Consider the following 14,746-nt stretch of genomic DNA (forward strand, 5'->3'; position numbering starts at 1 on the left):
TGCTCTCAAAGAAGGACTCCACAGAGCAAAACAAGAAAACAAAACAAAATTAGGGATGAAACCATCTGCTTCTCTGAGAAATCTACATACTCCTTTCAAGATGATTGGGGAAGAAGATGATATGCCTGCTTCAATAGTTTAGGGAAGAAAAAAAAAAGACAACAACAAAAAAAGAAATAAAAAATAAAAATAGTTTAGGGATGGGTGCTGATGGTTCATAGACTATTTGTCTATGCAGCACACATATCATGGCATACGTTCTAGTGTGCCTCACGTTTGTGCTATCACAATCCCTAAACGGCAACTCTTATTTCATGGTAAAGGAAAAGGATGGCAGAGCTTTTTGCACTAACTTGAATTGAAAAGAAATCTACTCCACAAGACACCCATCAATTTATTCGAGGCAAGATCATTTATTTGCCATTAAGCCTCAAGAAGTGACCTGTTTGGAACTCGAACAGATCCTGTATATCAGTGTTCATAGCTGCATTATTCATAATATAACCAAAAGGTAGAAAAAACCCAAGTGTCCACCAAAAGACAAATGAAGAAACAAAAGGTGATACACACACACACACACACACACACACACACACATACAGTGTGTTAGGTCCAGAGCCGTTCAAGAATCCACACAATGCAGCGAGTCATGGTTTAAGTAGAGAGTTTAAGGTTTATTAGAGGAAGAAAGCAGAATAAAGCAGGTGGGAGCCATCAGAAAAGAAAGAAGGAAAAAATGGCTCCGGCCCTCTATCTGAGAGCAGCACTTTTTTTTTTTTTTTTTTTAAGGTGTCACATTTTTTTTTTTTATTAAATTCAGTTTTATTGAAATACATTCACACAACATACAATCATCCATGATATATAATCCACTGTCCACAGTATGATAACATAGTTATGTGTTCATCACCACAATCTGTCTCTGAACATTTTCCTTACATCAGAAAGAACCAGAACAAGAATAAAAAATAAAAGTGAAAAAAAACACCCAAATCATCCCCCCATCCCACCCCGTTTGTCCTTTAGTTTTTATCCCCATTCCTCCACTCATCCATACACTAGATAAAGGGGGTGTGATCCACAAGGTCTTCACAATCACACTGTCACCCCTTGTAATCTACATTATTGTATAATTGTCTTCAGGAGTCCAGACTGCTAGGTTGGAGTTTGGTAGTTTCAGCTATTTACTTCTAGCTATTCCAATACATTAAAGCCTAAGAGATGTTCTCTATATAGTGCATAAGAATGTCCACCAGAGTGACCTCGCGACTCCATTTGGAATCTCAGCCACTGAAACCATTTCGTGAGAGCAGCATTTTTTAAAGGAAAAACCCACGTGGGGAGGGAAGGGTGTTGGGGGAGAAGGGTGCCTGCTGAGTGCATCCCGTGCCTAGATTGGGCAAGTGCCTATCGATTTCTAGGCTGATAGGTTATTAGGATTCTGGCACATTATTCTTCTTAAAAAAGCGGCTATATTATCTATCTAGGGAGAGCAGGCCTTTTCAGTTGTTTGTCTTACAGAAATATCTGACCTTGCTTTTACCCGCCTTTTGGGGTTGGGGCACCACTGTGTCTGAAACAGCCTTGAACAGCCTTCATTCTTTAGTTTATAGGGCACCTATTTTCTGTGAGATAAGCAGCAGGGCCCCTGGATCAGACATTCCTTCTGTATGTTAGACTCTTTTTTCTGGGGTCTGATACAATGAAGTATTATTCAGCCGTAAAAAGGAATGAAATTCTGATACATGCTACAACATAGATGAATTCTGAAATCATTACATTGAGTGAAATAAGCCTACATAAAAGGACAAGTTTGTATCATTCTACTTTTATGAAATATCTAGAATAAGCAATTCATAAAGTCAGAAAATACTTTAGAGGGTACCAGGGGCCTGAGTGAGGGGGAATGGGAAGTTTTTGCATGATAGGTATGGTTTCTGTTTTGGGTCTTGAAAAAGTCTTGGTAAAGAATGATGGTCAAATGAACATAACATTGTGAATATAATTAATGCCACTGAAGTGTGGTTACCATTTAAAAATGGTTAAAATGGTAAATTCTGTTATCTAATATACACACAATAAGTAAAAAATTTTTAAAAACATATTGCTGATTTTAAAAAGACAGAAAAAGAAAGAAAGAAGAGGCCTGTTTTAAAAAAATTTTAATTCAAACCTGGAAGTTGTGGAGGGAAGCAGGGATGGGGCTTCATTCTCGCTGTAGCTGTCATTTCAAAGTATACTTAAAACATCTCTTCCAACCATTCAGCCAACAAGGTTTTATATGCCAGTTCTTCTTAGTGTTATGACTGAAGAGATTTAAAGCTGCAAATGTTAAGTCAACCACCACCTCCAACCTCCTTTCAATAGCCTTCAAAAGATTCTCATTGCCCAAAAGGAAAGAAAACAAATCTCCTTACACAGGAACTTGCGGTACAAACTTACCGCCTCATCCCAACCCTCAGGGCAACCCTCTGGCCTTCTCTCCCAGCCCCCCGCCCCCATCCAACACACACACACCCCACGCACCCCAGCCAATGCGTTTCCCCCTTTTTTTCCTAGTTACTCACCCATTCATCCCTCTGTTCTCCCTCCTTAGGGAAAATCTTCCCCGAAGGATAAAAATCAGACTTTCACGAGTATCTACCCATTTTTCCTAGCAATGATCATTGCTACCGTTTTACACGTTTATCTCCCTCACTAGACTGCAAGTTCCTTGAGAGCAGAGATCGCGCCCGGTTTTGCTCACCTCAGTGTATAGACCCCTTCCTAGCACATAGTAAATGTTCAGTAAGTATCTGTAAAAGGACTAAGTAAATGTATTCTGCTTTCTTTTGTCCTGAGAAAAAGAAGCCAACGATTCTCGAGATTCCCAAGAGACTGGATTTGTATTAAACCCACACTCGTCTCGCCCGTCACCAGGTCCTGCTGCTTCTAACTCTAGAGGTGAGTCTACACCGGAACCCTAAGTTCTGTGTGGCACATTGAGGTGCCAAGCGAAGACCACCGATCTGGCCTTTATTACCCAGCTAGGGAAACGAGCGTGCTTTACAGAAAGTCAAATTATCCTAAAAGGGACCTCCCGCCAGGCCTTCCGAAGCACAACGGATGCCCACGCAACCTCCTCCTCCAAGAAAGTGGCGCGTTGCCAGGTAAATGCTAGGGGCCCGACCGTGAAGGGGAAACAGGTGCTGGGGGCTGCACGCCCGGGGAGACCAACAGCGGGTGGAGGGCCTTCCAAGGCCGGGATCCCCAAAGGAGCCGAGCAGGGAGAAAGCGAAGAATCCGGTCCCACAGCCCCAGGCCCGCGCGCCCCCCGCCGCGTCCCCGCGCCTCCGCGCGTGCACGGCCGCCGACGGAAGCAGCGCCGCGCACTTCCGGGTGTTGTCTCTCGCGGCCGCGCGCCTTGGGTCCCCCGGCCGCCGCCGCCACCGCCGCCGCCTAGGGTCTTGGAGCCAGGAACAACGTCACCGCCATGGCGGGCATCAAAGGTGGGCCTCGGGCGTAGGGCGGAGGAGGGCTGAGTGTCCTCCCGGAGGAGAGAGGGAGGCACCCGCACGCCGCCTCCTCAGCCTGGGCACGCGCCGCGGGGTTCCTGCGCCAGGAGGGGCGACCCGGGACCTCGACCCCCGCCCGGGTCTTCGCAGCCCCAGAGAGGGGGTGGGCGCCGCGCCCTCCCGGGAAGGGGCGGCCGGGACCGCAGCTTTTCTCTCTGCCGATTTCGGCAGCCCCTCTCCCACCCTTCGTCCCCCGTAAAGAGAATGAAGTGGTTCGCGGGCTGTTCCGAGTCCCGTAGTGACTTGGGCCATCAGACGCTTTTTGCAGGGACTTTGCATCCGAGGGAGAGACGAGCAGTGTGTCGTTTAGAAAGGGTCGAGGCCGCTAGAGATGCCAGTTAGGGAAAATCAGTGTCATTTCCTACTTAAAGGTTCAAATGAGCTCTTCGGGTGCTGAGTTATACCGAGTCCCTCAAGAACGCCCTCGAAGAGCTTAGGGACCTTACAGAAGCTTCGGTCATCCACATCCACTCCTAGCATACCCGTGCTCCAAGCTTTATAAGCTCTTAAAACTGGTGCATTTTTTGATTTGTACCGCGGGCCCCAAGGTGCTTCTGGTTCTCTTCCCTGTTCACTCTTTGCACGTTGAGGCTATTAAGATTTTAAAGTTTTTATTTAGGGTTTTTTGTTTGTTTTTGTTTTTGTCTTTAGGCTAGTGAATGAAACACTCCCAAGCTCTTGTATTCTGTATCTCATCTTTAGAATAAAGAATGTCGCATTTTTTACAATTCTGCCTTGACTTTTTGTTGCCGGTGTGATTTCCTAACGAATTACGTTGATTTTTTGACCTGCTGCTTTGTAGAAGGGGCCGACAAGAAGGAAGTGGACTCGCCTAACAGTGTTTTTCTGTATATTTTATCTCCTTTACGGACAACTTGGGTTGAACTTCTTTCCCAGGGTCACATTAACCATTTCTTGTTTAATTTCAGTGTCTGAAAACGTTCCACTTCCCATATAAGTATTATCATTTGAGCAACCGGAATACTTTACAATCTCCTTATGAATTATAATAGACCTTTTAAAATTTGTATGTAAAAGACAGATGTGGTAGAATGCTGAGGTTTTTAGGATGTTGCCCATGTCCTTGTTCTTCTCCGTTTATTTCTTCAATGTCATGTAATGCAGGAGTCTTTTTGAAGCAAATTGCTTCAAAATTTTCTTCTTCAACCCTCGGTAAATATTAAGCAGGTCAAAGTATCTCGCATGGAATTGTACTTGCACTTTTGATTTGAGTGGGATTTTCTGGTTGTCCTGATTGTTGATCAGGAATCCAGTATTTCTTACTTCCTGTTGGCCTATCATCTTTATAAAAGGAGGGCAGCTGCTATAATTTGGAGTCCATTCCTTATTTCTTGAGCCATTTGTCCATTACTCTGATGTATTGAGTTTTTCTGGTAATTCCAAGGCTAGGGATCTGGTCCCTTCTATTATAATATCTGTTTTCTGTTGTTCGACTGGTCTGCTGCGGTTCCCTTTTGTAATCACAGAACGAGCAACTTGTCTCGAGGGAGTTTAGCTGGATAATTGTGCTGTTCCATCCCTAGCCTAGAGACTTTGGGAGTAGAAACCAGACTCATCTAAGCTTTTGTCTTCCAAATGTTGCATCACTCAATTACAGAATGAATTCTTGCCTTGTTGATGTATTATTTAGGACAACAATTTATATACAAATGATGAAAATTGTGTATAAATCAACCAAGCTGCTGGTTTCATATGGTTTGAGAAACTTTACAAGTTTTGAGAACTCTTTTGAGCAATTTATTTAACTTTCTTGGCTTATATCTTACCCAGTATGACGGGGAGCATTTTAATCTCTTTTTAGTTCCTTGATTTTTTTTTTTTTTAAGGAATCATCTTTCATTAACTTTTAAAAAGTGTACTCAAAAGAATTTAGACTTTCTTTTCTAGTGATTAAGAATATTAATGATTGTTCTCTGTCATAGAACATCAAGGTCCTAGGGCTATTTGCCTCTTGCCAAGATTACCACAAACTGCTATGCTTTTTGAGATTTTTCTGCCTGATGTAAAAAAATTGTTCAGTCTCCTCCCTCATGTCAGAGGGCAGTTCTTGTTTATATGCAGCTCTCCCTCTTGTTTCTCATTTGTTTCGATCTGGGGAAGAAGATAATCAAACTGATAAAATTTTGTGTCCCAAAAAACAGATAACTGACCACTTCTGGGAAGGAAATTTTACTTTTCATCTAATTTATTCTGGATACATGAACTCCCTACTGAAAAAAAGATACATATAAATGAGCATAGATGATTCTTTAAAATAAAAAATTTTTACACTGCTTGAATTCACATGCAACAGTTGTATCACAAAAATGAGTAATAATCTCTGAATAAGAACCTAAAGAATATTAGTTTCAGTGTATGGGCTTTATGACATTGTTTTATGTCTTTAGTGACCTTTGTTTCCTCTGTGATTCTAAGCTGTATTCTGGGTAGATGGCTTGTTCGAACCCAGCTCTTGAAGGACATGGATTGGCGCGGCCCCAAGACCAAAGAAGACACTAGGCACAGGGTCAGACAAGGGTTTGTTAGGACTTAGGAACAGGAGAAGATTTTTTCTTGTGGCAGCTGGCTGGAAAATGGAAGTCAGCACCCCGCAAAGGTGGGGGTGCAAAGGGACAGCTTATAAGGGTTTAGGAACAAGACATTCCATAGGGTATGAGAACAGAGTTTTAGCAGGGTCTCATGACACAGGGGTCTGGAGATTTGTTATCAACAGTGATCAGAGGAGGGGAGTTTTAATGCTTTGTTTACAATACCATCTTTACATACTTTCTTCCCTGAGGAGGTCTGATGTCCTTTGACTTCCGTCCCGGTCACACAGGCTGCTATGTGCTGTGGGGCTTCGTTCCACATTAGGGAGGGGGAGCCCAGGCCCAGGGTCCCCACATGGCTTCTGAATAAATAAGGTATTACTGTGTAGTATTTGTAGTGATGAGTTTATCTATTTGGCAACTACATTTCAAAAAGTATGGATTTTTTTTTTTTTTTTTTTTTACTTCAGCATAGATTTAACAAGTATCTTTAGTGTTTAGAATTATTTTCATTTTAGATCTAGTCCAACTCTCATTTTATAGAAGAAATGAAACACAGATAAATTATTTAAACTGCTAGTTAATGGCTGGAAGAGCCTAGGACCCAGGCCTCCTGACTCTCAATTCTGTACGGTTTCCACTCTGCTACATTGCTTTCATTCTCCCTCTTCCCTGTCCCCCTTGGTTTCATTTTACAAATATGTGTTATAAGTGTGGTCTCATTCTGCAAATACGTATTATAGAATGTTAAGAGTTGGACCATGAGAATCAACAGAAAAACTAGCTCCCTGATCTCATGGAGTGCACAGTTTAGAAGGAAAGAGAAATGTGAACCAATAAACAATTACAGCTGTGATCAGTGAGAAAGGAGACGTATATGGTGCAAACAGGGCCTGTGCACCAGCATGTCCCTCTACTTGGAATGCTCTCCCCAGACATCCACATGATTTATTTCCTCATTTCATATAGCTCTCTGCTCAGAGATCAGCTTATCAGAGACACCTTCCCGGGCTATGTGTCTAAAATAACACTCCCATCTCCTGACCCTGCCTTATTTTTTTCATAGCACTTGAAATTTATTTGCTTACCTTAGCATGTGAGCTCCATGAGAGCAAGAGCCCTGATTTTTTTTTCATTGCTGTCTCTCTGGTATCAAGAACAGTACATGACCCAAATTAGGTATGCAGTAAGTGTATGTTGAATTAGAGAATAAGTAAACACAATAGGGGCAATTGTTCTAGTCAGGAAGTTTGGAAAAACTTCACTGAGGAAGAGATGATTGAGCTGAGATCTTAAGGAACTGTAGGTGTTGACTTGGAGGAAAGAGGAGAGGAGTGGGACAAGAATGCAAGTCCATGGGGATGAAAGGGCCATGTCTCATTTAGTGCCATATCCCTAGCACCTGTTACATATTTGACTCCCAGGAAATATTTCTTGAATGAAATGAATGGAAAAGTGCCTGAGGTAGAAGGAACAACATGTGCAAAGGTCAGGTGGGTGAGGGAAGCCTGCTGATTTCTAGAAAAAAGTCAGTATAACTACAGCAAGGTTTAGTAGACTGGGGTAATGTGTACCAGGAGAGTTAGGCAGGGGCCAGATCATAAGGACCTGTTTTGAACTGAAAATGGTAAGCTCCGTATTTTCCTCACAGTTTGCATTGCATACACTTTGAAAATTTGAAGTGCCTCATTCGTTGTAAAATAAAAGTGCAACTTTTTTCTTTTTTTTCCTGGAGCTGACAAGATAATGGCTTTAAAGACTAAGTAAATGTGTTCAGGATTGACATGACTTAAATATCGTGCTCTAACTGAAGCCCAAATCTGCCAAGCTACCTCAAAGGTCAATGGGTGTCCTTGATCATGAGCTTTTTAAATCTGAGAAGTAATGGAAAGTACATGATGGTGTTTAACCCTTTTATGATTTATTTTGGTTTGTATATGTTAGCTTTTGTCTTGGTATCTTTTAAACCCTCTACAGATGTTTTGAATTTTAACTTTTCTTTTAAGGTTCATAGACCACATCATTTAAAGAACAAAACAAGACAACCTGAAGTTATTCTCTTAGCCACTGTAGCTGCAGCAGTATTGGTTATATAGCACTCAAAATAAATTGAACAGTTTTTTTGTTTTTTGTTTTTGTTTTGCTTAATTTTAGGCCATTGACTGACTATGCCTGCTTGAAAAAGTTGGACGCACTAACATGTGAAAGCACTGTATAAAATATAATTCTTTGTATAACTATGTATGTCAGTGTGTACCCACGTGTGTGTGTGTGTGTATATATATATATATATATATATATATACACACACATATATTTAGTTCTAGAAACCATATTTCACCTTTAGAAACTGTAGTCTGCATCTGTTGCTTGTGATTATGCCTTAAAATAGTGATACCACAGAAGGATTGAACCCATTATCCTAATATGTAGAAAACTGGGGGAAGCTATAGATTTTGCAAACTATTTAAAAATCTAACAAAATTAATTGATTAAGTTTATTAACTACAGATATTCTTGAATACTCTTGTCATTTTCTTTCACATTGAGAGCATATATGTGCAAGAAGCAGGAGCCCATCCTGGAGTTTTCTCTTTGGATAAGGCCTCTAAAGTCCAGTAAACTTGAGAATGCGGAGTTTCTCCACATTCTGCTTTACAAAACTGTCATTATCTATGGAATAAATATAATATTAATGCCTGGAGGGGCATTTATCTTGTGGGCTGTGATACTGCATTAGAAATGGAATCAGTAAATGGGGAATGTAGTGGTGTGCTAGAAATAGGTCAGGACTTGGAAAATCAATAGCACTTTATTTTGCTTTGAAGATGCCACAAAAGACTTGCTGTATGAGGCAAGATAAGTTACACTTTTGAAGACAACTCACTGTTACTAAATTTATGTTTTAGGTTTGGATTTTTTGCTTCTAGGATTCGAGGTAATGTCCAGGCTGTTAATAATATTCTGACTACAGCTTAATTTAACAGATGTTTCTATTTGACTTTTTTTTTTTTTTTGCTTTGCAGCTTTGATTAGTTTGTCCTTTGGAGGAGCAATTGGGCTAATGTTTTTGATGCTTGGATGTGCCCTTCCAATATATAAGTAAGTAAAATTTTCGTCTTTTTGGAGTGTTTAATAGTGAAATTTTTCTACTTTTAAAGCTTAATTTTTTTTTTTTTACTACTGTAAAAGTAATGCAGAAAAAATGTTGATTTACCAAGCAGAAACTTTTTAAGAGTTCATCATTTAAAATTTGTTTAAGATTTTAGGACACCAAGGTACACAAAAGTCTTTTGCAGTATTAACTGCTCCTTGACTACTGCTGAGTCTGTAATGTCAAGATAACAACACCATAGCCCATCTTTCTGCTCAGTTTTGAGCAACTACTGATAAAATTAAATACATGAAAATTTTAAAACATCTTTTCAGCAAAAAATAACCATAAGCAGAGTCAGAAGACAATTAGCTAAGAAAAAAAATCATGAAAATAGTTACTTTGCTTAGGATAGAAAGAAGTTTTAAAAATTAAGACAAATTAATAGGAAAAGAGTAAACAATTCAATAGAAAAATGAACAACAAATATGAAAAAAGAACTATGGATTGCTAATAAGTACATGAAAATATGCTCAACTTCACTCAAAATTGATGAAATCCTTTGGCAAAAACAAAAAGATAGACACTATCACATACTGTGGGTGGAAGTATAAATTCGTGCAATTTTTCTGGTGGCCAGCTTGCTTGTAGCTCTCAAAATGTGTATAGTCTTTGGAATTTCTCAGAACAATATAGTTGTAGATCATTGCAAAGATAAGTGTGTGGGTGGTTTATGGTAGCCTTGTTTATAAAAACAAAAAAAAAAATGGAAGCATCCCAAATGTCCTTCAAAAGAAAAATGGTTAGATTATGGTACATCCATCAATGTACGTACCTAGCAGTCTTTAAAAAAAATAAAGCAGAGCTGTAAGTGCTGATATGTAAAGATGTTCAAGATATACATTTATATTTTTTTAAAGTTTATGTATATGGAACTATGGAAGGATCCATGGAAGATCAATTGGAGAGTAGGAAAGAGAAAGCAGGGGAGATGTAGTGAACTAGTTGTGGTTTTGTATTTGAATTTTTTTTCCTTGAGCATGTATTGCATTTGGAATTTTTTTATTGTCTTAAATCTTAGGAAAAACAAATAGATCTTTGCTTATCATAAGCCTCCAAGTATAAGCAGATCTCCACTAAGACGTGTACTTTTTTTAAGGGCAGTTTTAAAGGTTATCTATTTCTTCATTTTTTAATTTGAAATAATTTAGACACTCAAGAAGTTGCAAAAACAGTACAGAGACGTTCCTCATACCCTTATACCCTTCATACAGCTTCCAAGTGATAATATCTTACATAACTATAGAATATTATCAAAACCAGGAAGTGACATCAGTTATCTAGACTACAGACTAATTGCCATCTATTTTTGTGATAAATTCTATTTTCTGAATGAAAGTCTTCAACATTATTATGTCTCTTTATTTATAAACTAAAATGAAAAATATTTTGAATTTTGGCTTTTGATTCCAATTGTTATAATGTATAAAGCATTTTATTTTACTATAAGAAAAATTTAATTGTGTCATAATTGACTTTGAGGATACTGTGACACAAAATTTTATTTCTCTTTTCACCATCAGGTTATAGCTTTTTTTGAAAATTGTATCGTATTTTGTACCTTGCAATATTCCTTTGGTCTTTTTTTAAAGTTTATTTTGCGTGTAGGAAGATTATGTAAATATCAAAAACCACATTAACTTATTTTTCTTTTTCCAGCCAATACTGGCCCCTCTTTGTTCTATTTTTTTACATCCTTTCACCTGTTCCATACTGCATAGCAAGAAGATTAGTGGATGATACAGATGCTATGAGTAATGCTTGTAAGGAACTTGCCATATTTCTTACAACAGGCATTGTTGTCTCAGCTTTTGGACTCCCTATTGTATTTGCCAGAGCACATCTGGTAAGTGATAAGCTTCTCAAATATATTCTTCTATTAACGATTTTATATTAGACTGTGTTACATTTTTCTCAATAAAAAATTTTAACTACATGACATGAAAAAGAGATGAGAAACATAGGAACCTAGAGGATAGAGATAAAAACCTTACTTTTGTTGCTGGTTGTTATTGACTTAAATGTTAGTGAGCATGGTCTGGGTCTGCAGCAATAGTTGGCTTACCAATACTTCACTCTCAGACTTGGGTACAGTGATTCATCCAGTTACGAACAATCATAGGCTTGCCTTGTCAAACTTAAAACATGGAGGCCCGAAGAAGTTTGTCTGTTCTGTACAGGTGAAAAAGTATCACAGAGGAGAAGGGGCTGGGCTACATATATTCAGTCCTTCCTCCCAAACTCATTGATCAGATTCATTCCTCCATCACTGAGGAGGTATGGAGGAAGGCCGAGAGGACAGGGAATGGCCACCCTTCCATATGGAGAAGACCATAACTTCCCCTACCCCTTTAAAAGAATGTACAAGTGTGTTTTCATCTCTGATATTTTTAATTTAATCTGCACTATAGATAGGATTTTAGAGTCACTAAGGGAAGAGGTTGAGCAAATTTGTAAACAGAGAATTATAGCTTGCTCTGCTACCTCCTCATAACCCAGAAGTCAAGCTTCCTTTTGAATAGTTATCATCCTCTGTGGCTTTTTGTCTTTTTAAAGGAACCAAAAATAAATAAAAATAGCAATATAAAAGTACCATTAAGTATTCAGTCCTGTGAAAGTTATTATTACAAATCATTGTTTATTTTAGACCGTGATTGGTTTACAGCTAGAGCCTTAATTTGCCTTTCATTTTCTCTTTGTTTTCCATGTCTGTTAACTCAGTGTTTTTGTCTTGTTTCCATAGATTGAGTGGGGAGCTTGTGCGCTTGTTCTCACAGGAAACACAGTCATCTTTGCAACTATACTAGGGTTTTTCTTGGTCTTCGGAAGCAATGACGACTTTAGCTGGCAGCAGTGGTGAAAAGAAATTACTGAACTATCATAATTGGACTTCTTGTCATTTGTTAGCCATCCATGCAAACAGGAGATTGGGCAATAATGCTGAACCGTATAGCAAGCCACTTGGGGGTGTTGTAGGTGCTCCCCTTTCACTTTTATTGTAAGCATACCGTTTTCACAGACACTTGCTGAGGGATTAAAAGGTTGTTTTCTTTTGGAAAAGCTTGACTGATTTCACAGTTATGTACAGTATGCTTTTTGTGGTGTCCTGCTGAATTTAAATATTTATGTGTTTTTCCTGTTCAAGTTTTTGTTAATCAATATGCAGTGTTAAACATTTTTAAATTTAGTATCCATTTGCATTGATTAGGAATTCAGAATTCTGCTGGTTATTACTGGGTTAAAGTATTTTTTTTTCCTTAAAATTGTTTAACCTCCATTAATACAAAAAGTGATAAAAATAAGTTTCATTCAGTCAGGGTGACATCACTCCTAATTTTATGCAAACATACAGACTGTTGGCATACCTTATAGGGTATATACCAAGTATATAGCTGCATTGTACCTCAGAGGGGCCAAGTATTAACGCTCAAGTTCTCCAGAAGAATTGCTGATTTTCCCCATAGGCAGGTATTTTGTGAATTGAAAGTTGTTTTATGAACTTACTGCAAAGGAGTGCTTTTCTTCTCAATTGTTAGAAGAATTTATTGTTAAACTTTAAGGTAAGGGTGTGAAAGCAGGTGTTTGAGATAAGGTTTTTATTTATGTTTATTGTAAAGTGGAAAGAGAGAGTTGCATTATGGGAAGAAACAATGTTGAAATTCCATTTTTAAATTCCTGTTTCTATTTACAAGTGAAATGTTTTATCTTCTATCAGCCTTTCATGTTTTACCTTAGGTGACATGGACATACATGGAACTACTGATAAGGGAAAATTGTGAGTTTGCATCATATATCCAAGTAAACCTTCCCCTGCTTCCTCCTTTTAACTTATTTTATACATTATATATGAAGTAAAATAACTTTTCAAGTATAGTTTCATAACACTTAAAATTAGAAGTGTTAAACTCACTTGGAAAGTAATTGCTGTGCTCTACATTGAGTGTCCCTTCCCCGTAAGACCTTGACATGATTAAAAAGTGACCTGTTAGTCTTACAGATGATTTATGCATTAATAATTTAACATTTAGACCATGGTAATTGTAGTTCTTATTCTCTAAAGTTGTATCATATGTAATTTTAAAATATTTAAGACAAGTTTCCTGTATGCCTCTCAGCTGTTTTGATTTTGATTTCATCATGACAGATCTACTGTTTCCCTTATAAAAGGTATTTATTGGGTGAATTAATGCAAAGTAGCCAAACCCAGCTATATAGCAGCTTCAGATAAAAACCTGACCAAAAATTCCCAGTACCCAGGCATGATCAAATTGTAGTGGTCATTCGCATCTCACAATTGTCAATACTTTTTTCAGAAGCTGTATATGAAAATGTTCTAGTTGATCTGACAGCATTTTGTTAAGGATATTTGTTTGTATGTTTATTCAGTGTACTTACATAAAAATTATTTTTCCTTTAGGCAAAACTGAATAATCAATCATGACAGCTATCTTTTGTTGTTTTATAAAGTTGATTCCTCAAAGAAATGGGAACAAATTTTGTCTCTGTTCAGCTTTTCACTAAAGATGCCTAAAGCCACAGGTTTTATTGCCTAACCTAAGTTGCTACTTTTAGCCATGAGCTGGGAAGCAGGATGAAATATGTGCATGGGGCTGTACCATTTACACATTAAGCTGAATGGTTTACAGTGTTACAATGATCTGGACTCATGGTCCCACTGAAAGAGGAAGGTACAGGTGCACATAAATCAGACAGATGGTGACAACTCTGGCTGTGATATACTCAGTTATTTTTTTTTTTGCAGGAAGTGCATTCTCTGGTCCTTCTCCCTTTTCTGTACTTCCAGAATGTCAGTGCAGTGCACTCCTGCTGTTTCTTCTCTTGGCCATAGACTCTTTTTCTAACAGCTGTGTATTCTTTCTCTATACTAATTGCATTGGCAGCATTGTGTCTTTGATCTTGCACACTAGCTTGACATAGTGCTGTCTCTGATTTCTGGGCTAATTCCTTAAGGTATGAATTTCCCATAGAATATGCACTGATACAGCATTGCCATTCTTCTATGGAAAGAAAACTTTTGATGATGAAACAATAAAGATTTTAAATATCTATTTTAGTTTGTGGGTGTTTTTGAAGTGAAAATATACTGCACACTTCAGTTTCTGAAGTGCATCAGTCATCTTTACAATGTAATATAAAGCAAATATGACACTAGTTATATTAGACTTACAGAAGTTTCACTTCCAAAATAAAATTGAAACCCTAATAACAAATATTAACGATGAAGCCCTCTGATTTTGAGTTTTAGTAAAAGGGCTAGTAATCTGGGAAAGTAGAATTTTAGGTTTTGTTGACACAAAAAGACTAATGATCTAAAGCTAAAGTCTTACTTGTATTTAATTTTCAGAACTTTTTTTGATTGCATGTTTTATTATATACTCATTACTGTTCATTATTGGAGACTCATTTTGTGTTTTTCCCCCAACATTTCAAACAGCTAAAGGTAATTGTTTTGTGTGGTACAGTGTAAA

At 38.2% G+C, this 14,746-nt stretch overlaps 1 protein-coding gene across 1 annotated transcript; it reads left to right on the plus strand.

Moving 5' to 3' along the window:
* The first annotated feature begins 3,353 nt into the window (after positions 1–3,353).
* LEPROTL1 (leptin receptor overlapping transcript like 1) lies at positions 3,354–14,326 on the plus strand. Its single transcript, XM_037831286.1, has 4 exons — positions 3,354–3,488; positions 9,130–9,205; positions 10,917–11,103; positions 12,001–14,326. Exons 1-4 carry the CDS (start codon positions 3,473–3,475, stop codon positions 12,115–12,117), a joined length of 396 nt encoding a protein of 131 aa, XP_037687214.1. The 5' UTR covers positions 3,354–3,472; the 3' UTR covers positions 12,118–14,326.
* Positions 14,327–14,746: the final 420 nt, after the last annotated feature.

Source organism: Choloepus didactylus, chromosome 3, assembly GCF_015220235.1.
Source record: "Choloepus didactylus isolate mChoDid1 chromosome 3, mChoDid1.pri, whole genome shotgun sequence".
In the NCBI taxonomy this organism is placed as follows: Eukaryota; Metazoa; Chordata; class Mammalia; order Pilosa; family Megalonychidae; genus Choloepus; species Choloepus didactylus.

Excerpts from the sequence above, each read along its gene's own strand:
- LEPROTL1 (XM_037831286.1), top strand. Across the intron at positions 9,206-10,916 it reads TGTGCCCTTCCAATATATAA|CCAATACTGGCCCCTCTTTG; the intron begins GTAAGTAAAATT and ends TTCTTTTTCCAG. Across the intron at positions 11,104-12,000 it reads TATTTGCCAGAGCACATCTG|ATTGAGTGGGGAGCTTGTGC; the intron begins GTAAGTGATAAG and ends TTGTTTCCATAG.